This window comes from Melospiza melodia, chromosome 2 (genome assembly GCF_035770615.1).
Source record: "Melospiza melodia melodia isolate bMelMel2 chromosome 2, bMelMel2.pri, whole genome shotgun sequence".
NCBI lineage: Eukaryota > Metazoa > Chordata > Aves > Passeriformes > Passerellidae > Melospiza > Melospiza melodia.
The window spans coordinates 137,919,130-137,944,717 of record NC_086195.1 but is presented as its reverse complement, the minus strand read 5'-3'; the positions used below and the strand labels follow the sequence as shown (position 1 = coordinate 137,944,717).

The following is a 25,588-nucleotide window of genomic DNA, read 5'->3' as shown; positions in this document are numbered from 1 at the left end:
TCCTGAGGCTAAAAAGGCAGGAGGAGAGGTACAAGCCAGTACATCAGCAGGACAGAGAAAAAATAAAAAATAAAATAAACACCCAAAAACAAAAGCAAAAACCAAGCAAGCAAAAAAACCCAAACCACATTAAACAATCTTATGTCATAAATCCTGCCTCACTTGCTGGGGAGCAGAGGCCTTTCAGAAGTGATGGCCACTGTGAGCTAACTGGCAAATAGCTCAAGGACAAAGTAGTAGGCAACACTTCACAGGAAACATCTGCAGGTTGGCCTGCAGTTGGCCACAGATTAGATAAGATGTTTTCCAATTCCTATAAAGCAGCAAGGATGCTGGTTTTGTATCAGAATTGTTGTACTGAAGGCTGATAGGGGTGTACTGCACAATACTGCACCTGTTCAATGGGATGCACAATGCATTATCTGCCATGCAGTCCTTCAGCAGCTCTCACAGGCAATGGATAAGACACACCTAAATGACATATCAGTAATTAAAGAAAAGTGACAGCCTTGTTTTCAGGAGACTGTGCAAGAAAGCAAGGGGATAGAGACTTCTAGAAGGTGCATCTCCTTTATTGCTGTAGTAGGGGAAGGCACCAGAAGAACTGTGAAGCTGCCCCCTCATCCAGAGAATGGAAATCCAGCAGAGCCAAGTTCCAAACTGATGGCCAGGCAATCTCACACAGGGAAAGAAGTGAGGTGCACTCACAGAAAAACAATGATGTCTTGAAAGCTTCTGTAAAATTCTGGAGCTGAAAGTACTTTGGATCAGCACTGGAGCACATCGATAATATACGCCCTTCCCCTGTTCTGCCTGGGATTGGTGCCATATATTGATGTGCAAATTACAAAGACAAATCCCTTTCAGTCTCAGAAACTAAGACCTACACTCTCAGATAAGAGCAGGGAAGGGAAGAGAGGAGAAACTATAAACAGATAAGTGAATATTAAAGAATAATTGTCAAACCTTCCTTAAATATTTTACCGCTGCTCCTAAAGGCTTTTTCTTTCCTGTCAGACTACAGCCAAAATGATAAATGGCATGTAACAATTTTATTCACATGAAAAATTGTTGATTAAATATTGAAATCTCAATAGCCTGGTTTCACTATAATTCTAACTCTATATGTTTCTAATTATTCAGTCAGTATTGAAACAGCTAAATCTTTGGGCTTTCTATGCTGCTGTTTACACCTTGTTGATTCCTTCTTAACCTTTTAGAGCTATTGAAGAATTAGTAGATTATTCTTTTTCAACAGTTGCAAGTACAGCATGACTATAAGAACAAAGGATGATGGAAACTGCCATGGATTAAATGGACAATATCTGGAAAAATGTATTTCAAAGACATGCAAATGTCAGCAGTATTAAGATAATATGGTGCTCAAGTGGATGCATCAGAATGGCTGCTGAAAATTACTGGGATTAACCAGGAACTATGTTCTTAATGAAGTACTGCTGGGGATAGGAATGCTGCAGCAAAGTATAATGATAAGATGTGCACACCTTAGTTACTATGCATGTCATAGAACAGAGGAAAATAACATCTTCTCATCTGGCACATCTTCAGAGCTGTTTCTAACACTGTGTCTCCTCACAGCAGTTTACAAGCATGCTGCATCCCCTGCCAGGGGAGCAAGCACTGAGGAAAATAGTGATTTATCAGAAATAAAAGAGAAAAACATAGCAGAAAGAGCTTCAGCACCACTGATTTTAAATGCTTTGCATTTTCATGTCACGGGATTAAGGTACATTTTTTTAAGATAGCCTGGTTTACATAGGTTATGCTGAAGTGCCACATAGAGATAATGGTTGGGACTGCAAAAAACAAGAAGCAGGCAGTAACTGCTGTCACACAACATTTTCAGGCCCTTTTTCATTATGTCTGTTGTCATATCCTCAATTCCAGCTGAGGTATGAAGGGTATATAATGGAATTAATGAGCACATATTATTACGAGGGTTTTTTTCCCCCTTTGACAAATCCTGATTTTCAGCTGCTTAGATATTTCAGGCTGCCACACTGATGAATGTTCACATGCCTAATTTGCACTGTTTTGAATTTGCCTTCACTGTGTCCCAACATTCACAAGAAACTTTGTCTCTGTTATTACAATAAGCTGAGAAATCCCATCTAAGAAACGCCAGCTGCGTTTTCTGAGTTAAGGTCAAATGCTTGCTGGCATGAGAATCAAAGAGGAAAATGAAGAGTGGCTGATTCATTTCTGCTTTTTCCATTAAGTAAACAGTTGAAAATCTCATTCACAGTTATTTGCTTGTCCAAATACTACTTGTTTGAAATCATTTGCTGTTGATGTAAGACACAGTCAAAGGGAAGCCTCATTAAACTAAAATTCCTTCCTGCACTTGAGGTGCAGTGACAACACCCAGAGAGCTGATAAAAGCACCAGTGCTGCATCTTGGATGACAAGCAAGGACTTCAGAACCAACCCTCATTAACCAAGGTAGGCACTTCTTGACTTTCAATGAATGTAAGAACATCATGAAGTCTGGGAGATGAAGCAAAATATCTTCTTTTCACCAGATAAGAAACCATTAATAACTAGCCACAGCAATGACAAGATCTTCTGTTGAATTATGTCCTCTCAGCAAGTAAATATTTGTTGCTATACGCAACAGTTTATAGGAGCACCACAGGAATGAAAATATACCATAAAATTTTTGTACCTCAGTTATTTTTTCACCATTGTCAAAAAAAGCTGACGTTGAAGCACATTGTATTGAACCATAATGAATAATAAAATGTTTTATGCTTTCAAGATAATGTAACAATAACCTAACAATAATACACTGTGAACTCACGAGTATTTGTATTTCAGAGCTAAGTTTTATACCATGGTTTGTGTCAATTTCTTTTGCATTTAAAAATAACTTCTGAAATGGTAATACAATAAAGGGAAAAAGAGACAAACATTATTTACTTAGAGAAGTTTGTTTTCTTTTCCCAGATGTGTTATTATCTCCAGACAGAGGGGAGTGCTTTAGTTCACACGAACTTCTCTCACACAGAAAATTATTCATTAGTACCTTCATGGTAATAATTTTAGCACTGTAAAGGAGATATCCTCAAGCTCTCCATGGGCTCCAGCTCCATTAGCATCTAGTCCCAGCAAGCCACAACAGCCTATGTTCAGTGCTTAGCAGAGAAGCAGCAGCTGTACTGAGTCAGACAAAAAGTTCAGCTAGCCCAGTCCCTTATCTCCAACACCAGGGATAAGCAGATGTCTAGGGAACAGGCCAAGCACAGATCTCAGGCATTTCTGATACCAAGCACAGTTTAAAAATACTCTGCAAACCTCAAGGACTTACCTTTTCGTGAACTTAGGCAGTTTTCCCTTGAATTACTGCAAATTTTCACCATCTGTCATATCCATCGACAACAAATTCCCAAAGTTTACCAGTCATTTTATGAAAAATTATGTCCTTGCTTGGCAACAAAGCTGGTTCTTATTAGTTTGACTTACACTTAAACATTGCTATTTGTAGAGAGAATGAACTAGCAGTCCTTAACAACTACCTCTGTACCATTTACAATTTTGGAAAGATCTGCAATGTTTCCCTTCTATACCAAATAGGCTGCCACAAGGTGAATTTTATGGGTTCTTCAAGAATGGTTTAAAAAATGTTTATAAAATGGAGTTTTCCCTCTGCAAAATGAATTAAAACCCCATTTTTTGTTTGTTTTATTTTTATTTTTTTTTTTAATTCAGATGTCTGCTACTTCTAGTCCTTTTTATAAATTTTAGGATCTGAGATGTCAGTTCTACAGATTGTGGGATCTCTCCTGAAGCCTTGTTGTCCTGACCTAGCCAGGTGGTGTTAAGCATTAAGTTTCCAGTCACAGTTCATAATTCATCAATCTCATCCTTGAATTCCCTATGAATGCTGGGGTAAAACCTTCTGGTCCTGCTGACTTCCTACTGCTCATTCTGCCTGTTTGTTCCATAACCACCTCCACAGCCCATTTAAATCTTGCTGGTGAGCACCTGAGAAAAGAGGGAATCAGTCTTTGATGTACCCAGTTTCCTCTGCTGCAGAAAACATGGATGTAGCAAATCCATCTGGCTTCTCTGTAAACCTTGATTCTCAGTTAAAAATGTACTGAGAATCTCTCAGTTATTTAATTTTAAAAACTCCAACTTTTACTTTCAAGTTTCTTTTCTAGCTATTTCTTTACTATTCCTGGGTTTTTTGGTGGTTTGCTTACTGAATTTTTGTATTTAATCTGCCAAGATCTAAGAATCTTCACTTTCCTTTGGAAAACAATTTCAGCTTTTCAAATTATAGCTTTTGCCCTTATTATTACTTTGATTTCTCTTCTGTTTAGCCTCACCAACTTTTTCTTCTCAAGGGATTCTGCTAGGTGATATGTATTGACCCTGTGGTTCAAAACTCTTATTTTTCTAACATAGTCCTCAGGCTGCCTGGAAAGATTTAATTCTCTTAGTTGCCCCTTATAACTCCTTTTTAACAAGATTCTTCACAATTATATAGTTCCCCTTTTTGATGTTGATTACCATATAATTGCTCAGACTTTATTTTTTGCCTCTAGGTGCAAACAGCAAATAAATACTTTTTAAAGAATGAGCTGAATGAAAATGGTGCTGAGAGCTCCCTCAGTCTGTGCCACCCTTTGGAAGATTCTAGAAATTGTGTATACAAGGTAGAAAGGTAGGTTAGGAATATTTGAGGGCAATAGAAAGTAAAAACAAAACAAAAAACAAACAAAACCCCCCACAAACAAACAAGTCCAACAAAATATCATAATCCAAAAGCAATAGTAAGTAGAAATACTGATCTGACTCCCACTTACCTCCCTCCTACCACAGGGTCTCACAGTCCCTCCCCCCAGCACTTCTTAACCCTTGGTAAACCTTTACAATTCCATCTTAAAAGTGACCAATCCACTGTTCCTAAGCAGGAATAAACCAACACAATGGAATGAGGTGATCCAGGCGCAGGAGCAGGGGTTTTCCTGCAGCCCCTGGAGGAAAATACTCTGCAGCAGCATTTTCCTGTGCACGACTGCAAATCTCAGACTCAGTCTTTCCTCAGCTCTTAAATAATATAAGTTTTGGAGACAGCTTACCTTAGTGCTTAGAACAGTATGAATGTGGAAATTTTTAACCAGCCAAATTCAGGTCTGAGAAATCTCCAAGATCTTCCTCGCAATGCAAAGACTAGCTCAGCCAAACAATGAATAATTTGCTACTCTAATACTAAACTAACCCAATCTATTATGTCTCTTACCTGTTTACTGTCATGCCTGTCAGAACCACAAACACTTTTATCTTGTTATCTCCATATTTTCTGAGATTCTGCTCATCAAAGAGCAGTGTTAAGCTCCTCTAGAAGGAGGGTGCTTTATCCTGCTAGCTTACCCCACATACATGTTCTCAAGGTATTCTGCTGTTGTAAATGTGGGGTAAAACATAGATATTCAATGAGCAGGTGCTCCCTGTGACATTAGGTGGTTCCACATAGCATCTGCTACACAAATTCCTGAATTGTGAAACATAATCAGTATAACCAGCATGACTTACACTGAAAGTCATACTAATGTGCATTTTTGTGTTCTACTGCTAGTGGTTGATACAAAAACTCTATAATTTTATGTGCAACTGTAGCTAAACACTTGTCTACAGAATCTAAGTATCAAAAAGGGCAATTGTCAGATCCTTTCCCAAAACTTCTTTCTCATGTTTCAACTTGCAGTCTAGTACTTAGAATTACCTGCTCTGTATTTCAATTTTATCTATTATTCTATCCCACAGGCCTTTTATATTTTAGCATGTGTTTCCACCTGAGAGCAAGGAAAAGAATTATTTCAAAAGCCATACACATGCAAAATGGATTTAACGAGCACTAAAAATGCTGCGTGCAGTTGTTTTTCATACTGTACTTTCTGCACTTTTATGGGTAAACACTGCAAAAAAGGGATGCTTAAAAAAGAGGAAAAGCAATTATTGAATTGAGCCTATTAAGCAATGTGATCATTTTACAGAACACTAAAGGGGTAGTTCTTAAGCACTGCAGGAGGCTTTATTGTAAAGTGTAATTTTCAGACAGCCACTAATGCTCCCACCTGCTTCTTTTTGTGTCACACTTTTTATAACACCAATTTCCCTGCTTTCTGCAAAATACTGGGGAAAAGAAAAATTACAAAAAAGTGTAGAATATCCCAGCTGTGAAGAGAAGCTCCCAGAAGGACAAGATGTTTAATACAAAATGAAATTTAATCTATTGAATATACATACTGTATCTCAGCAAAAATGTTACCTGCTTCATAATATGTTATCTACTACATCATTGCATAATTCTACAGTGGAGGTGTAACATCAATGAAATATTGGTGTAGAAAGTCTAAAGTAGAATATTCACACAATCCTTTAAAATAACTGCCTTTACCTTCAAAGACAAACTACCTGTGTGGAAAGTTTCACCAAGTAGATTTCTCCCTACAATTCATGTGATATTCTTCACAAGATTTTAGAACATTTTACTGAAAATGAGCACTCATTAAATGTAATGTATAATAGATGTGCACTAAATCAAGGCAGGAGATATTAGCATGAACTCCTTCAAAAGGACAATAATTCAAAAATTGGTCAACATTTCTCTGTGGTTAATAATAACCACAGAAAACAGAGTGGTTAACCTCAGCTGACATGGGATGTATCACACCAGATCAAATTTACAGGAGGCTGGGTTTGAGTTAACAATCACCTACTCAAACACACTAAGTTCCTTTTGGAGAAATAGAAGCTCACACTTCTCCAAACAGGAAAAAAAAAAAGCATACAGACAGCCTAAATGGGATACAGAGATCAAAAAGAAATCTTAAAAAAAAATTCCAAGTAAGAACATTTCAAGAAAATATAACAAGAGCAAGGAGACAGGCAGCACAGAGATACCAGTGGTATTTGCAGAAGATAGGCTCTATCTAACTGCTGAACAAGCCAAATTCAAAGAAAGACAACTTGGAATGGACAGAAAGCAAGACAAAGGACTAGGAGAGCCTGAGCTATCCTGAGAGCTGTTCCCAGTGACAAGGAACACAGGGCTGAGAACTGTGAGGAGGGTTTCTTCTCCAAGTCTGTATCCACAGATACAATACCCTGTCCTATATATGCAAGCATTTATTCAAGCATATATTTACAGAACCTTGCCCAAAGCTGTGTGTGAAATGTGTCCCTGGAAACTTCACTGGAAACTCAGAGCAATCTGGAGGCATAAATTAGATAAAGATATTTCAGCTAATGCTAGTTCTGAGAACAAGGCAGAGACCATCAGGGAGGCCCCTGGTTAGTTAAATGCACAGTAGTTTTGTTCAAAACCATCCACCTTTCTGCTAAGACAAAGAGCTAAACATAAAACAGTGAAACTCCAGTACCTAGTAACTAAATTCACCTTCCCCCCCCCTTTTTTTTTTTTCCACTTATTTGATTTCACTTGTAGATGGTCCTTCCCAGAGAAACCAGAGAGTCCTAAATTCAGGATTTCTTATGTACAAATGTGTGTGAAGCTTAAGGGAGAAATACTTTGATACCACATTCATGTTTTACAAGAGTAATATTTCATCGTGGGTATGGACAAATCCATCCAATTTTCCAAATCATTAATATTTATTGATACTGCCTGAACTTCCAGTTTGAGCTGTGGATTCATTCTGCACAGTGATTTATAAACACAGAAACATGGATGCTTTTCCAGATTCATTATGATAATTCACATAGGCAGAATTGATACCAGCATTCCTTTCTAGGCTGCTAGGTACTCATGGCACAAACCCAGATAGCAGTGAATAAAATCTAGGTAGAAAATGAGATAATTTCTTACAGAACCTGCATCTCACCAGCCAGAGAGGCCAGGAAGTGCAATATAAAAACAGGACAGAAGAAACTGTCCATGGACAAAAGGCTGGCCATCAGAGGGTAAACCTGCCATTAGGATGCAGTTTCAAAGCAATATTGGCAAACTGCTCACACCAAAACGTTAATGGCTGAATGTCAAGTGGGCTTCCACAATTGTCTGCCCCAGATTCTGATTTCACTCTCAAGCACAGGTTTGTAGGCGTGCTAAGAACTCACTGTTACAACTCAAACCAAGGATGAGCTATCTCCTGAGTGGGATGCTGTGTCACTCCAAAAAAGTCTTGGGAACATAGGGACTGTGATCAATGTGAGACATTAAATATACACCATCTATTTGTCAATTTTGAACTTGGGACTTTTTGCTGCTTCAGTTCCCAGCCGTAAATCTGAGGTAAGTGAATAATCTAATCATGTAAAGGTGTGGTCAAAAATAAACATTTAAATATTTGCTAAGTTTTTAGATAATATGGAAAATTAAAACAAAAATCCAAAAAACAAAAATACATATGAACAGTATGAAGGAACTCTAATTCTCTCTTCTGAGGGTATACATCAAATAAGACATACAGATCTTTCATAGCTACAATTCATAACAACTGTTTCACTGAAGGAATCAAGAATCTTCTTCAAAGGAAGAGGATCCTATCACAGTTTTCAGGAAGAAAATCATTATCATGTTTGGTTTTGGTTGTGCTTTTCTCTATAACTTTCATGAGCTCACAAATAATGTTATTCTAATGAAGGATACCTATGTGAGTTTTCTGAAGTAAAAATCTTCCCTATTTACCTCAAACAAGGCCAAATATTCACTTTAAAATAGTCAACCAACTGTACTATGATTCCCCTGAGGTGCATGGAATGGAAAGACATTTCTCTAAAGCACACAGGAGACAGCTAACTTTCTCTTTGTTTCCTGTGCCCTAATTATTCCATTATATTTTGATGTCCTTTCTCCTGACTTAAAAAACTCACATATTCCATGCATGCTTTGATGAGAGTACTGACTAAGGATATGAAATATTGAACTTTTCTTTCATTATGGGTCAGTTTTTGAATTTACTTTTAGGGCAGTTTTGAGTCACTAGACTATATTGTTAAGACACAACAGTGTATAGAAGTTACAGCTTGCAATAAGAAAACATTGGCTTTTAAACAATTTTGTAAGCATGGATGACTGTAAATGATCATTTTGTTCTTTACTTTCTATATTTTTTACAGCTGCCTCATGTTTATTTTAAAATACTCAGAATACTGTCAGGCAATATGATTTCAGAAAAGTCTAGACATTACATAAAAAGGATGTCTAGGATTTCTGAAGTTTAATTACATTTCCTTCTTTGGAAAATAAACAAAGTCTCAGTAAAACTATATTATGCTATAAGAAGAAATAAATTAAGATGCAACAACATCTTACATATATATTAGGCAAGCTCATTGATTAAAATATTACAGACTGACAGCTGTCCAGGGATCCAGCCAAAAACAATGGAAAAGAAAGCAGTGCTAAGAATTGAAAAGGGAAGAGATTCAATTGGGTTTGAAACTACACAAAAGTACCTCCAAAAAAGGAATGCTGCAGAATAGTCACATTCAGTACAGAGGGTCTTGACCTTGGCTATGCAGAGAAATGACTAAATACATTTCTACCTGTAATTTGGAGAAAACAAAAAAAGCCCAAAACACAACAACCCTGGACATCAATATTAACAAAATTGTCAACAGCGTGAAGAAACCAGCGACTGAGTCTTGCAAAAGGAAAGACTAAGCTAACAAAAATACACATATTCAAAACTCTTAATTTTTTATGCCAACTGTGCATTTATTAATTGGACAAAATCCTCACAAATGCTGTATCTCAAGATCTCTTACAATATTGCACATAATAGGGTATACTCCTAGAGTGAGTCATGTTTATCTGTAGTAAACTGATGAATATATTTCCTTGTTACCTTTGCATTAACAAAAAATTTTAACTGAAAATGTCACAGATTTATCCATACAATATTCCAAACACCAGCCTTCTGCTGCTGTTTCTTCGAGCTGGTGCCTGAAGTGCTACACAACAGGGTGAGAACATCACCAAATACACGTGGCCTGCCTCTGCAAAGCCCCCACAGAACAGGCAGGCAGGAAGCCTGGCCTGCTCCCTTTATTGGTATCATCCCACTTCCGCAGCAGCAACACAGTGGTTACCCAAAAGAAGGTCATTTTCAGCTCCTGCCTCAAAGTAACAGAAATTAGCACAGGGCCTGACTGGAGCCAGAGCTGCCCTCATCCTCCTCGTGATGAGCAGAGAGGTAAAACAGCACAGTTACAGAATTAGTGCAGCCTGTCTTACACCCTCTTATGTTGCCTCACTGAATCACAATTCCATCTTCCTCTTCACCCCTCTCCCATGCCCCCAGCTTCTCCCCCTTAGCCCACTCTCAGCATCCCTGTTCCAACATTGGGATCTCTTTACCAAGACCATGAACCCATCCACAGCAAGTGGGAACCCCAGAGGCTGGGATAGTCCCAGCCCACCTCTCAGGCTGTGACAGCTGATGCTGCTGACATCCAAGGATCTGAAGACATTTTTTCTCCTGTCCAAAGTCATGGCTAATGATTGGACAAGAAAAATTCTATACCCTAAACTGTGAAAACTCAGCAGGGCCCTAGATCTAACCCTTAGTACAGTTGTTCTTTGTAGTTGTTCTCTGTCTCTCTGCTGTATCCCTGAAGGATGCTGTTTCAGCAAGAGATGCAGAGTGCAGTGGATTTCCCAGGCGTTTGGTTTCAGCAAGTCTTCCCTCCCATTTCCTGCTACAGGACTGTAAGTTAGGAAGGGCTTTCCCTCAGGACTGTTGTAGATTGGAAACACAGCATCGAGGCAACAGTGGTGTGTGTGGTTTGAGGGACAGAATCCCCTTGCAGGAAGGTGATCCACCTTTCAGGGTGATGAGCTCTAAGATGGTGTATGATGCTGCAAGTATCGTACTTATGATGGCGCATGAGCTCTCTGATGCTGTAAGTACATTCCAGCTTTAGCCTCATCCTGCTTTTCCCCTTTGGAAAAGAATTCCTCAGCAGCAGCTATCACTATTATCAATGTCACCACAGCCACCACCTGACTTCACCCCTTCTAAGTTTTCATCTCAAATGCCACTTGGAAGCTTGTGAAAATTGCTCTGGGATGCAAGAGAAATGCACCTCAAAGTAAGTGGTTATTTACTGCTGCCTGCAGGAAGCAGGAGAGACTGTGCCATAAAGCATCCAGGAGTTAACCCATGGTGTGCAAACGGCTGTGAAGGACCACGGCTGGCCCTGAGCTCTCCATGAAGCTCACAATTCATTACTTACCTTGTGACACTGACATACCTGGGCTCAGTGGACCTCTCCAATTCCTCTCTCTCTCCCAGCCAGAGGTACTCACAATGCAGGTTGGGAGCATGACATTCCTGTTTCTCAAGCTAAGCCACTGCAAACTGCTCCCAGGAGGATGCCTATTTATTACTGGCCCTGTGCCATGAAAGACTGACCTAATGAAGCAATACAGAACAGCTGAAGTTGGCAGTGCCTGTGGCCTGGACAATTAGAGGTGCATTTATTGGCAAAATATTTGTGCCCCAAAGGCTACCACATACAGGTCCCCTGTCTTGATAATTCTGTCGTGTGGAGATTTCTTTTTCTTGCCCTTTCAAAACCAGATGTAAGTTTTGCATTTGAATCATTTAAGGACAGAACACAGCTTTAATTAAAATAAATAAACAAATCAGTAATACCTTAATTGAAGCTCTCTTTAATTACTAAGTTATAACTAGTGCCTCCTAATATTTAAAGTATGTCCAGAATATAATGCATACCAAATAGAAAATATTGTGTGTGCCAAGGTATGTCACTTTTACTCCTCTGATTCTTTCCCTGATCTTGCTGTGAGTGTGGAACTGAGTGGGCCTAGAATGTCTCAAGCCTATTAGTCAAAAAAGAGCACTTCATCTGTTAAGTCATAAGGAAAATACTGAGATAAGGAAAACACTAAATATCATCCAGCCAATGGTGCACTCAATGCAATCAGTGCCGACCTCTTTCCTAAAATTAAGCACTTGCACAACTTCAGCAGATTTTGAAAATAGGGGGGGAAACAGACACTACCTCTTCATGCTCAGGGGAATGTTCAAGGGATATGAGATAAAAGGATAACTCCTTCTCCTTCTGGTATATTATAAAAGCAAGAGAGGGCTCACAATGGATTTTTGTGTTACTGACAGAAGTATTTTTCTCAGAAACACACACCCAAATGCATCAGAAGTACACAGGTACAGAAAAGACCAATTACATGGAGCATCAGGTCAGACTAATTAGATGGACTTCCAGTGTTTTGGTCTCAAGCAGGGAAGAAGCATGATCAAGGTGCTCACCCAGCCAGATATGGATGAAGGAGTTGCTTTAAAATGGTGCAGGCACATAATATTAATAAAAAAGTACCTATGGAGTTTAAATTATGCCAGCCATAACTCAGAGCTTTTGAAAACAGAAATTTTGGACTTAAATGCCTTACTTGTTCTAAATCTGACTTCAGGTTCCTACATAAAACAATTCCATTAAGTCACTAAAGTTACACCAGGGAGAAGTTCAGCCATAAGTGACATGATATTTGTCATGCAATTTACACCTTTTCTAGGTTCTAAATATTATTCCACTACCATTTTCAAGACCATTCGAAATCTGTGTATCATCACAACACTATATATTGATCTTTTGATCAGAAGGTCAATATTTAGAAACTTGATTCATAATGACTTAATAGGAAGCAAATGGATTATTGATATATATATTTATGAGTAAATATATAACAGCTCCTCTGAGCAGTTAACTGTTTCCAAGAGTCAAGTCTATTTAAGTAGTAGATTCTGTGCAAGGGTTAACCTCTGCACATTTGTCTCTAAAGATATTAATAGTAAAAGATGTTAATTCCCAAGGAAAACAATTTACATTCTTAAAGCAGGCTACACCTTTCCAAATCCTGGTAGGAACAGGCAGCCAACTTGCACATATAATTAAACTTCAAATTCCCCTGTAAATGGCAGCCAAAGTTCAATATATTTTTTTCTGAGGCTGGTTGATGAAGGAAGATTTTCATGAGATGTTTTCTCCTCTATCATCAATTTAATGATGTAAACAGAGATAGATTAAACCTGCACACCTTTCAGGTTGATATACCTGATGGGAAAAAAAAAATCTCACAGCTGGGATTCTTCCTGAAAACTCAAATAGATGACAAAGTAAAAGAGCAATCTTCTATAGACACTTAATGAAGACAGGCTTCAAGGGGTTTTCTATACCAGAGAGTACTTTACACCCCAGGAGGAGACAAAGCCAGTAGATTTCTGCAGCTGAGGATTGCAGTCACAGCAGAATAAGTAAAATAACAAAAACCATATTACTTGTTAAATCACTTACACTGGTTTTCCTTTGGATTCACAAGTCAAAATTATAGATTGTCCTTCTTCAGGCCATGAATTGGAAGAAATGATTTTAACTAAAGGTGTATCTAGGAAGAAAAAAATAGACAACTTGTTGATATACACAAAAAAGATTTATTATCTAAGAGTACATTCTTCTCTATTTACAACAGACTAAACCCCAGATTTAATTTACACTTGGAGACAGTTTCATATGGAGCCTTCTGCAATTTTCATTGTCTCCAGGAAGGCAATAAAAATGACCAATGTAACTAAACCAGTAACTTTTTATATCCCCAGGAGACACAGATAGAAAGCATGTGTATACTAAGAGAAAACTATTTCTTATTTCTGTATTTGATGCAAATACTCCATATGACTATACAAAAGTCTGATATCTAACAACAAAATAAAGAAAAAAAAACCATCTAGGATGAATAACAAGTACTCCATGCAATTGTTTGCCTATTTTTAGGCTGATATGATGGAATGCTGCTATTAGAGGAATGAATGCAATAGTGTACATTTGAATAAGAACCCTTTTGTTGTTGCAGAAGCTTGAAAGTCATAATAAGAAAGATACAATGGGCTTTCAGATAAAATACCTTGTTACAGACATTTTACAGGATATTATTTCTGAAATGCAATAAAGCTGCCCCTAAACCATAACAATCTTAAACAGAATTTGCAAAGAGAATGTTTCAAATATCTGCAAAAAAGCACTACAGAAGAATCTGCAATCCGTCCAAGGTGATTGGATTAGTTTTATAGTTTTAATTGCAAAAAGATACACAATAGAGTTACTGTGAATTCATGCCAAATAAAGCATTTGAAGTAGGTCTTTAACTTTTAAAATATTTGCCACCTGGCTTGCAAGAATATATTTTCATAGTCAACATATGACTTAGAGGGCCATCTTTATAAAGAACAAAAAAAAGATGATAAATAAAGGACTGTAACACATTTTTTCCTTAGGAAGAGGAAAAACAAAGTTCATTGTCACAGCAGAAAAGAAAATCAGATTGAATAGAAACATTTCTATTTCTCCTCATGGTTTCTTTGTCTATAGCTTCCTAATACTTTATCCTGCAAATCTAGGATATCTAAGTTTTGTCTCACTAAATTTGCAGTTGCTATTATCCTTAGCAGTGACATCAGTGATGTCGTGTCATTAAGCAAATGTGAGAGAGCATGAAAATATGACCCCACAAAATCAACGAAAAAAAAATATACTGTAACAATATAGCTTCTTACTGAGATGCCAATAGCCCTGCTGAACCCTAAATGACATCTGAACAATTAAAATGATGGACAAAAATTCTGACTTTTGATTTTTTATTTTCACACACCACAGAGTAACAGCACAAGACAAGAAGAGGGAAAGGCTTAGTGCAGACTCTCTGTAATTTCACTGAAAGTATTTTCAGCATCATTCAGCTTTCCAGAACAGCTGCTCTAACCTTACACCAGTAGCAAATCTGTTCCACAAGTTCTTATTTTTAAGGACCCTGCAAACCATTATGCAGGTGACTAATCCTTTGGAGGCCAGGCTGGCTTTTGCTTCATTTTTAGCACATGCTTAAGGCACTGACCTCAAGTGCCTTAATAAATCAGGGCATCAAGTACTTCTGTGATTTCAGTGCTGCTGTTGAAGATGAATAAATTACTCTCTTGACTATACATGGAACCAGAGGAGAAAATTAGTATCAGACAGGAATACATGAAGAATTTAACTGAGGGAGGGAGGGAGACAGACAACTAATGCAATGAGATCAAGAGGTTTCCAGAGAAATATGAAAAAGAGCAAAACTTTGATGGAAGTAATCCTGACAGCCACAGATGAAGGAAGAAATTAAAGGGCCATCTAGCTATTATTGCTGGCTTAAATATTTTAAAAAATTATCAGCATTTTATGCAATACTGTAAATGACCCAAATAAAATTGAAGAGAGGATTTCAGACAATTAAGCTTTCATCTGCATGGATCAATGCAGTGCTGCTTGCCCCTGCTTGAAGTTCCCATTCCTACTTTAATCCACCAGGCAGCTCTCTGTTCTCCACACACTTCTAAATGGAGCTTACTAACACAGAAAGGTCTTATATTTATGTTTCACCCTCTAAGGCACAACAAAGGGGTGTAGGAAATACATTCCCTAGTGGTTTTCCCTGCTAATTGACTTAAACAGTAACTACTTGTTTCTCTAAAGCAGGAAACACGGGGTTTAATTCAATATATAATTTTTAAGTAAGACAACAATGGAAAATTTTTGCATTTTATTAATGATTCTTTTTCAAAAACTAGATATTCTGAGTGCTTTATTCTCAGTATTACTATTTCTATTTTTATTTTTAGGCCATGTTTGATTTTGGTCCAGAATTACAGTGTACATTTGAAAAGGAAAAACTTTTAAGATAAACCTGCCCTCTATCTTCACATTCATACCAATAATTTAAACGAAATCTTCAGAATTGAATCAAAACTAACCTAAATATCTTATTTTTACAAAGATGATAGAACCCTGCTGACTGGTGCTTTTCCAGAACACAAGATGCTATTACAAAACACTACCTCCCACTGTGACTCTCATTTTGGAAGAACTTAAAAAGTATAAATGTACTCTATCAATACTGTGAGTTTTGACCTGTCACACTTAAAATATTAATCATAACAACTGGAATATCACATGATCTCAAGCAAACACCAACATTAGAAAACAGCCTAAAGAAAGAAAATCAAGAACTGTAATATAGAAAGTGTTGATTTCTTTTCAGATATGTTCATAAGCTTGTTATAAATAATGTAGATATATATTAAAAAAATCTTATTCTACAACAAGAAAAAAAGGAGTAGAGTCAAGAGTAATGTGGGTCAGATCTTTTCCTCCTCCTCTAAACTCAGTAGAAAAAAAACAATGTGTACAAAGCTGAACTTACCTGAACTTTAATAACTTGCACATTTTTTAGTATTTAGCCCAGCAATTTCATGACAATAAAATACCATGGGCCAGTATTCAAAGCAAAATTCTTCTGAACAAGGGAGTGGTGACTACATTTTCTTTACAATATCCACAAATATGTCCTTATCCTGAGTTCTAAGAATATTATGGAGGAGATAAGTATTCTAAAAAGAGTAAGATTTGGGAAAGTCCAGTTCTATAAAAAAACCAGTTGTTTATGCGGGTGTAAGCACCACAGCAAGTTTTCTCAGTAAAAGAGACACAATGCTTTCAGTATCCAGTGGCTTTTATAGTTACATCCATGGCCCTCCAGTCTTTAGTTTGAGTCATGAGGTACTTATGAGCTGCAACTGGTTGCTACCACCAGCCTGAACTGAGGTTCAAACATGTCTTTACATATCTGCTACCCTCCATGAGCACAGAATCGGCTAGTTTGTTTCTGGCCATACCAACTACAGATAAGAATTATGACATGGCACTTTTTTTTTGTATAACCTGTCATGATTCAGCAGACCAAAGGCAAAAGTTCCACTGAGTGATTCTGCTTCATCCATCTTTCTGGGATTTGGGCTCATCTCATCTCGCAAGCCTGGGAAACCCATTCCAGAGCTTTGGGAAGATTTATCTATTTTTGATCAGGCTATGTCAGCTTCAGCAACATACAAAATCAGTAAACATATGTGGAAAATTGATACCAGCTTATACCAGTAAAAATCTGATCTGATACATGAAGAAATTAAACACTTCAACACTTGACTTTTATTTTACTTTTAGTAGCAACTAATGGCAACATTCGTACCTTGTGGAACTGCATAACTGACTGATTTAATCTCTTTGAAGCTATTTTCAAAATAAAGGTGGTTCTCATAAGTCACTAGACCTTTGCTCTTAAAAAGATCTATGCTTAAAGGTGTGTTTACTTTCAGAATGTACTTGTTGCTTTTACACTGCTTGAAATAAAATAGACTTCAGTATATATTTATATTATTTTATCACCAAGCCCTTATAAGGTTACATGCAGGATTAAATTCCTTCACATAAACTTACTCATATAAAGTAATCACAAGAAAGCTGCTGGAAAAAATCCCTCATGATAAGTTATGTTATATTTCATGTGCAAACCCTCGACAAACACAGTGTAAAAATGGAAACCTGAATTCACAAAAGCAAACAAATTTGCTAGGATTGTAAAACAGGCCAACAGCAGAATCAGACAATTAATTTCTACTAGTTTCTTCTTAGTGCCATGATACTAAAAGTGGAATTTGGCCTGTTTTTCATATGTATTTTCAGAAGTCCTTGGTCCCATCAGTTCTAAGCAAAACCTTTCACGGAACTCACAGCTCTGGCTGGATCACTAAATCAAACTATAATCCTTTGCATTCTAAGGTATTAATCAGCAACAGGTGTGTAGGAATAAGCACATGAAAAATCATTTTGTCAGACAAAGTGGTAGCATTACCATGAGGTTATGACAGGAACACAGGTTATGATCCTGTTTTATCAAATAATCCCTCCCTTATGTAATCATCTTCAGTCAATAACACCACCTTTCTTCTTGGGCAGATGACTAGGAATATTCATAATCTTTTAGTCATCAGAATTCCAAGAGTGCTGAGAATGCACTCCAAAGAACCATGCAGCACTCTTTCCTCCAGGTAATTTTAATATATGTATTACATTAGCTGCAATATAAACTCCTTGTCCCTAGATTTCTCTACACATTCTGTTAAAAGGTAAATCTCAGCCTCCATTGGGGTTCCAGTGAAAGGAGGATTAACAGAAAAAGTCTTAGTGGTTCTTCTCTGCAGAAATTTACACAGGAATATTGTATCAGATGTACAGATCCAAGTCAGGGTTCCTAATTTGCAAATTTTTCTGCTGAGTTATAGATTAAAAAAAAAAAAAAGAAATAAATGCAATAATTTACTATGAAGTTTAAGCTTAGCACCCCAAATATCTTCCAATGTGGCTGAAAGTAGAACAGACAAGTTCACCTCCTTCTTTTCCTTTACAAGGGTAGAATTACTAATCCCAAGGGTCCTGTACTTCAGCAGTCTACATTTAAGAGGTCTGTTCTACCTCCATGACTTAGGAAGCCACTTCTACACTCCCTCACTTAGACATAATTTGATTTTTGTGAGAAGTGCTAATCAATCCATCAAGATCAGTTATTAGACCCCATGCAGTGATTTATGAGTAAAAGAGGTTACTTACTCCACTGAGTACTGAAGTGCTCACTCTATGTTGATCAGAATCAGCAAACTACTTATTGGCAGTAAATTAGAGATTAGATCATTCAGCCTTTGGAGTTCATGGATTAAGATTTTGGTCTGGTTCAGAGTGCAAGGACCTCTCATGCAGTAGCAGAGGTCAGCCAGGAATGCCAAGGTCTCCCTTCCAGACAGATTTAAAACTAAGATTTCACTTTGAATCTGAAAAGGCTCTTTTTCCTACTTATTTCATAGTTTGGATAAATCAGGATATTCTGACACATTAAAAAAAAAAAAACAAACATAGGTATTAGAAATTTTTTAGCCCAATACACATCATGAGTTAGAATTCCTCAAGCAATTCAGTACTGTGCAAATTACCTCTATTTACATTCACTGCAAACATAACACAGAATATACCCTTCATTTAATACTTAGAAAAGTTTTCTAGAGCCAGATTAGGATACTTATGAAAAGAAAAACTCATAAAACTTTAAAAATCCCCACCTATTTCCTAGAAATGTGTCTATCTGCAGCATCTTTGGTACATTCATTCTTGGGCTTCACAAGCAAAAAAATTACTTAATTTTTTTTTAAGTACTTTTTGATCTGGTGGCCTCAGAGTAGCTTTCTTATGTTTCAAAGATGACAACATTTTTGAATGTTTAAATAAGAATTTTTTAAAAATAATTTAAGTAAATGTAAACACACTGCCATAAGCAGATCTTAGATATTATACTAATACCAACACAAACTTAGGAAAACCCTGTCCAAACTGGTAACAAATATATATTCAGCTACGGCAATTATATTTCCACACTTATTTCATAAAAAGTGCAATAAATAAACCCGTTTATTTGATTCTGATTCCTACTTCCCAAGGTAAAATGGCATCACAGAAGGTGTGGTTTCTTCCACATTTCAATTAAAATCTCCTGTAGTATTATCCATTTAGGGTCTCACATGCTATACAGTAATTTTGCCAAATGTTTGGATCTTTTTGTACATGTTTAGCATGATTTTCTCAAGATTATTGCAATCCAATAATTAATATTTAAAACCAAAAGTTGTATTTACTGTTTAAGTAATAATCAATTCATAAAGCAGTATTTGTCTCAACTTTTAGTTTTGAATAGGTTGGTTCACATCATTTTAAGGAAATGGGTGATGGTGGTGGATTAGTCAACCCAGGACACAGTGCCAAGCAGAAATCACATTTCTCTTGATTTCCTGTTTTTCCCTTACCAAAGAAAGCATTTTTTTCTGGTTTGTAGAATATTTAAAGACCTGGCACAGAAAAAAATTACCCATTTGGTGACAGTAACATATAATGTTCAATATATACAAGGTGCATAGAGAAAGATAAATCTTCTGAATTATATTAGTTTATGAGTGTTTGGGGTTCAAAAAGAAAAATCCATTGGTCAGGTTCTTTCCTGTATGCATGGCACACATCAGTGTGATATATGCTGCCTAAATCTCTTTTTCTTAAAACATGAGGGATTCTGTGCTTATTTTCTCTTTCTTTTTGCCACAATGTCCTATTTAGTCTTGAAATTCGTAGCAAAAAGGGCTAAACCTTGTGAAAACTGTAGAAAAAGGAGGCACAGCTGGTCAAACATTTGCATGTGATGAACAAAAACTTAACAGCTCTACACAACATAGCTCGACAACAAACACATTAAACCTCCAAAATAAGGCTCTTCTAACTGATTAGTTTCCAGGCCGCCAAATTGTCAGGTGTCTATCTCAAAACCAGGGCAGAAACAATCTTGTCCCTAATTGTGTCATAAATAATTGAAAGCAGCTCATTAACATCATTTGACCCAAGCCTCTGCTGGAATACTTTGATTCTGATGCATCTTTCCTTTAAAAGTGACTCTCTCTCTGTAGTTTATGTTATGAACGTCTCTCAAGCTGCAGCAAGAAGCTGAGTTTGTTGGAATGAAACCTGTGATCCTTGCTGGACTTGCTGTTTGAGTGCAAATTATGTTAACAGCAAAAGGAAAGACACAGGAGAGGACCAGGGAGGAGCAAACACTTCGCTGGCTGCGTTTGTCAGGGGAAGCAAGTGCTCACAATACATCAGGCTGTGCTACAAGTGTTACTTACACTCCTCCTGCTAAAAGCACTGATACCACCTCCTTATTTCATCTTTTAGGATGATGAGTAGATGGTTTTAATTACCTTTTGTCACTAGAAATTTTCTCCTATACTCAATGATTTAAAAAGCCTTAAAAGCACTGCTAGTAAGAAAAGGCCTTGTTTAACAACCTAGCAGAGCACTGGATCCAACAGGGTGGAGTATGATGAAGGATCCATTCAGGAAGAAAGCTGTGCTTGTGTGACAGAGCAGCTCTTCCCACTGTGACCACTGAGCATCCCATGGATGCCAGGTTTTACCTTCCTGGACCCTAACAACACAGGGAACATGTCTTATTAATTACTTGCCAGTTCAGGATACACTCAGCTGAGCTCCAGGCAGCCCAGATAAAACACACAGACCTTTTCTGTGGTGTAACATCCATGTCATGGTTATCCTTTTCCTGCCAGGTCATCTGGCAAGGAAAGGGATAACCCCCCACCTTCCTCCCATTACCCACTGACTATTTCCAGAATACTCCAAGCTCTGAATTAATCTTGTGCAGTAGCACCTGCTGCCTGGATCTATAATACTCAGATTTACCATGCTATTTTTAATAAATATATTTACCTTGTGGTTGTTTTTTGATTTGAACACAAACCACCATTTTCTATTTGTATCAGATTGCAAGTTACTATAACTGGTTCATTACAACACATTTTTCTCCTTTCAGGTTTAGCTAAATTATGAGCTACCAACAGCATGTCTTTACTTCATGGTTTTATTTTATGACTGCAAACCTTCTGAATACTGAAAAGCTTTCATAAATTTCTCAGATATTTTAGTGTGGCAGTGCACAACAACAGTTCTGGTGCTATCATTTTAAAAAATGTTATAAAAATCTAACAGTCTGATAATAAAAGATTATTGCTGCCTGGTAATAAATGGCTGCCAGATGATAAGATTTTAAAAGTTTTCCTGAGAGACTAATTCATTTATTGTCTACCCATGTTTGTCTGTTCTTCTTCAAAATGCATGTTTGTGAAATCTCTTTATGTCACAGCCTTCTACATTTTTCATTGCGCTTTTTCTCTCTCTTATATCTTTGGAACCTTTCCATCATTTCCAGATGCAAAGGTAAAATAAGCAGATACCTCTGAAAATGATGATAATCTACTTTCTAAATTAATTAGCACTGGAGTGAGCACAGACAAGTTTCAGGAACTTTTTTTTTCCTTCAGAAACCATGAGATTATAATGTTCATACATGGATAGCAATTATAAAGCTCATTGAAAATCCTGTAGTCCTATATAATTTCATTCCTATTTCTAAAAAAATGTAAGGAAAGAAGTTCAGGAAAGAAGAGACTTTAAAAGTAAATTCCAAGGACAAACCACTCCAGCATGCACAAAAATAAGCATCAGATTGGATATCCTAAATGAGACGAGAAAGAGGAGAGAGGAGCACTTTAATCAGTTCTGTGCAAGTGCTCACCATTTTAATAGCTTTTACACTTACCAGCTGTGCATCCTACAGCTGTGAATCAGCATTTCCACAAATTTGGCTAATTTTGTAAATGGCAAGCAGCATGGCTTCTGTCTGTGCACTGCTGCCTTGAATAAGCACTTAGGTGCAAGTTTGCCTTGCTAACTTCACCAAAGTAGCCTGGTAGATGCAGGAAGTTTGATACTCTGCTTCAGAAAAAAATGAATAACTCATTGCTTAAATAGATGAGAGAAAAAAAAAATCAATATTATGTATCTGAAAATTATTCAATTAGTAATATTTGTGGGTGAGTCAATATCATTCAAGCAATTGTGCAATTGCAATGGCATTTAATTTCAATAAAAGTATTCAACAACACTGAAATTAAGCCTTATGATAGTACTTCAATACTTAGGTTTGACAGAAGTGAATACTTGGTACCATATCCAAATGGATATTCCAATGTCTTATTTTTGTACTCCTTTAAAACTGCTTTACAGTTAAGCAGGACAGAAACAGCATATGGTCCCTTTGTTACCTGAGATTCTTTGATGAATTCTGTTGTGTCATCCTTAATCTCATCTGGTTTATTTTGAAATTATGTTTGTTGTAGGAAAGAGTAATAACAGCTTGTAACAGAAGAGTGTAAATGCACTCTCCTGGATGCAAAACAAGAAAGTTGATGCCAATGTGGGGGAAAAGAAAGATTGATCAGTCAAATATTCCCTCCTGACACTCATATTACATGAATGCCTCAATTTGAGCACCAACCTGGCAGGAAACCATTTAGGTTACTAATTCTGTGGGCACTGATTATGTGGTACTTTGTTAAACACATCCATTGGACTTGTTTCAGCACCTCACCTGCTGCTCGTGCCAGGCTCCTTCCCCACAATTACTGAAACACAATAAAGGATGTGAAATGTGCTAGTACATAACATGTGGCTTGGGGTTTTGGGAGGGGGAAAAGAAGCTGGAAGTACAACACCAAAGCTCACGGTTTCCCCCTGCACCACTTCAAATGTTTACAGCTTTACCCTGCCTTTGTCACGTAATGTGTTCTTTGGTCATTCTTACCTACTTTGTGCTTGGCCTTCACGCAGGCAGAGATAAATGTGAACACATGAGTAGCCTGCTGAATTTAGTGGAGGACAGAGTGGCCCTGTCACCCCAGTTCTGAGTGTGTGCCACACACCTCCATGGGGATAGCACCAGACAACAGCCACTCCCCTTTACATGGCTTCGCAGAATGGGTCACTGGTTTCTGAACTATGCAATAAGTCCCATACACACATGAATGATTTGGTAGAAACAATATTTTCTTTGCAAATTACTTCTGTTTTCTCCAGTGAATGCAAGTGATGAAGCTTGTTTTTACAACTTTCATCGTGTTTAATTATTTGTGTCATGCCGCTTTTTCAGAGTAAACAGTAAAATCTGTTTCATTTAGCATCTCCATTGCCTTATACTGTGTTCTCTCAAACTTATTTATGTTTTATCTCACTTTGGCTGTTAAGAGAAGGAAAAAAAGAAAAGACAAAGAAAAGACTTCTGCCTAAACCACATTTAAAAAAAATGCTGAACTTTAAGAGAGTGCATGGCCTTTCAGTGTAATTTTATCTTCTGCTATCTTAGATTCTTTTGTTTAAAGTCTTCATTGTTCTGTTGTGTCTGACTTAAATTATCTTGAATATGGTTTAAGAACTTTAGAACATCCATAACTGTTGGAGGAGTTAAATGAGAACTCCGGATGCTCAGCATTTCCAAATATCTCTTCAGTCCTTTCTCTGACATTCATATCAGATATTAGACACTATAAACGTTGAGTCTATACACAAATAACTAAGCAGTAGCATCAGGAAATGAAAATTTGATTTTCTTGAAAATATTCATTCCACCCTCATGAATGGCAAACTGCTCTTCCTTGGGAGGTTCTGGTAATGATCTCTACATTTGTTTATTTATCTTTTCCTCCAGAGCGTCTCACCTGCTTGCTAGTCTTTCCTACTTTTAATCTCCCCCCCAAACTGCCTTTAAAACCCTCTGAAGCCCTCTCTTAGTCACACAACAGGCACATGGAATATCCTCCTGCCCACACCAGATTTCAAAGTTTTTATGCAGAGTAGACAATCTACCCTGTGGATTTTCTACATAAGATTTTACAGAGAAATAAATTAGATTATATTTCACTTGTAAACCATATTTGAACATAAACCTCCAGATGGTAAAGGTCAGGATTGTACATTAACCCTTTGAACTGGATATCCCCTTTGAAAGATGAAAGTTTGGCAGTAAATGGACTTACAAGTTTATGAATTATTTTGCATTTAAATAATGGATTTCTTATTTTCATCCATCATTAACCTAATTGATCTCATTTAAACATGCAAATTGTAGCAGTGAACTTTTCTGTTCACAGATATCATCCTTTACTGTGTACAGTGACTATCCTTTAAGTTTCATTTGTTTGAAGCATTCACCAGTATGAAAAGTTTAATAAAGGTAACTGTACTAATTAACAAAGTGCTTACATAATTATTGAGCTATATAATTAACATTTTACTTAATTTTCATTCAATATGAAGAGATGTAGAGTGCTGAAACTGTAGCTTTTAAATTGCATTCTCATTATTACTGTTTTTATCTGTATCTGACACTGGTAAGTATAGAAAAATCCCTCCTTTAAGGGAGATAGACCAGCAGCTGGTCCTCAAAGTATTGTATTGAGATATATTTATTTTCCATATTAATATTCACAGGAACAAAACCCAAAACAAAAGCACAACCTGTGTGGGTTGGTTGAGTATCACAACATGGGTGAGTCTTGGGTGGGAACCTGAATGTTTAAAAGGATAAACTTATATGAGAGTCAACTGGAAGACACCAGAACTGTCTCCTTCTCAAGGTCACAGCATTCCAGCAGAACATCAGTGAAAGAGAAAAGCAGGAACAGTGCTCAGAATCTCCTTTCAGATTCAGGGTCCCATTTCTGAAAACATCCAGCTCTTCCTGATGAGCTTCTGTCCAGGCACCTGAACAGCTCACAGGTTTTCACTGAAAGTGAAGGACATCCCTGCTTGCTCAGGCTTACAGAGATCATCTGTGATCATTGTGAGAAACCAAGGTCCTGTCTGCACATCGGACAGAAAATACAGCCCCCTCTTTCTTCTTAAGCTGGAACAAAAGGTGGCTTTAATCAATAAGATCAAGCATCAAATACTGGCCTCCTTCCACAAGTTCCAGAGGTCTCTGAGGTATCACAGCCCTAAACCACTCAAATTATTCCATGATAAAATGGTTGTAGGAAGAGAGAAAATCATGCTAGTTTGAAAAAGAGAACTGCAAAACCCTGGACGTGCAAATCTCAGGTGAGGTTTTGTTTTTTTGGTGACTCTAGGGAATAATGTGCCTGAAAAATCCAGGTCTTTTCACTGTATCAGAAGTTATACGAGAATTGTGTGGTTAAACTCATTGGTGGAAGTCATCATCACACAGATATTTTCTCTCTTGGCAACA

The 25,588-nt window shown here is 37.2% G+C and overlaps 1 protein-coding gene across 3 annotated transcripts in view; it reads right to left on the bottom strand.

Moving 5' to 3' along the window:
- Positions 1-25,588, bottom strand: part of CADM2 (cell adhesion molecule 2) — a 572,300-nt gene that overhangs the window by 75,133 nt on the left and 471,579 nt on the right. For all 3 annotated transcript variants that reach the window (XM_063150069.1, XM_063150071.1, XM_063150070.1), the window contains one exon: positions 13,333-13,423. In XM_063150069.1, the coding sequence (XP_063006139.1) occupies positions 13,333-13,423 (91 nt within the window). The remainder of the gene's footprint in view (positions 1-13,332; positions 13,424-25,588) is intronic.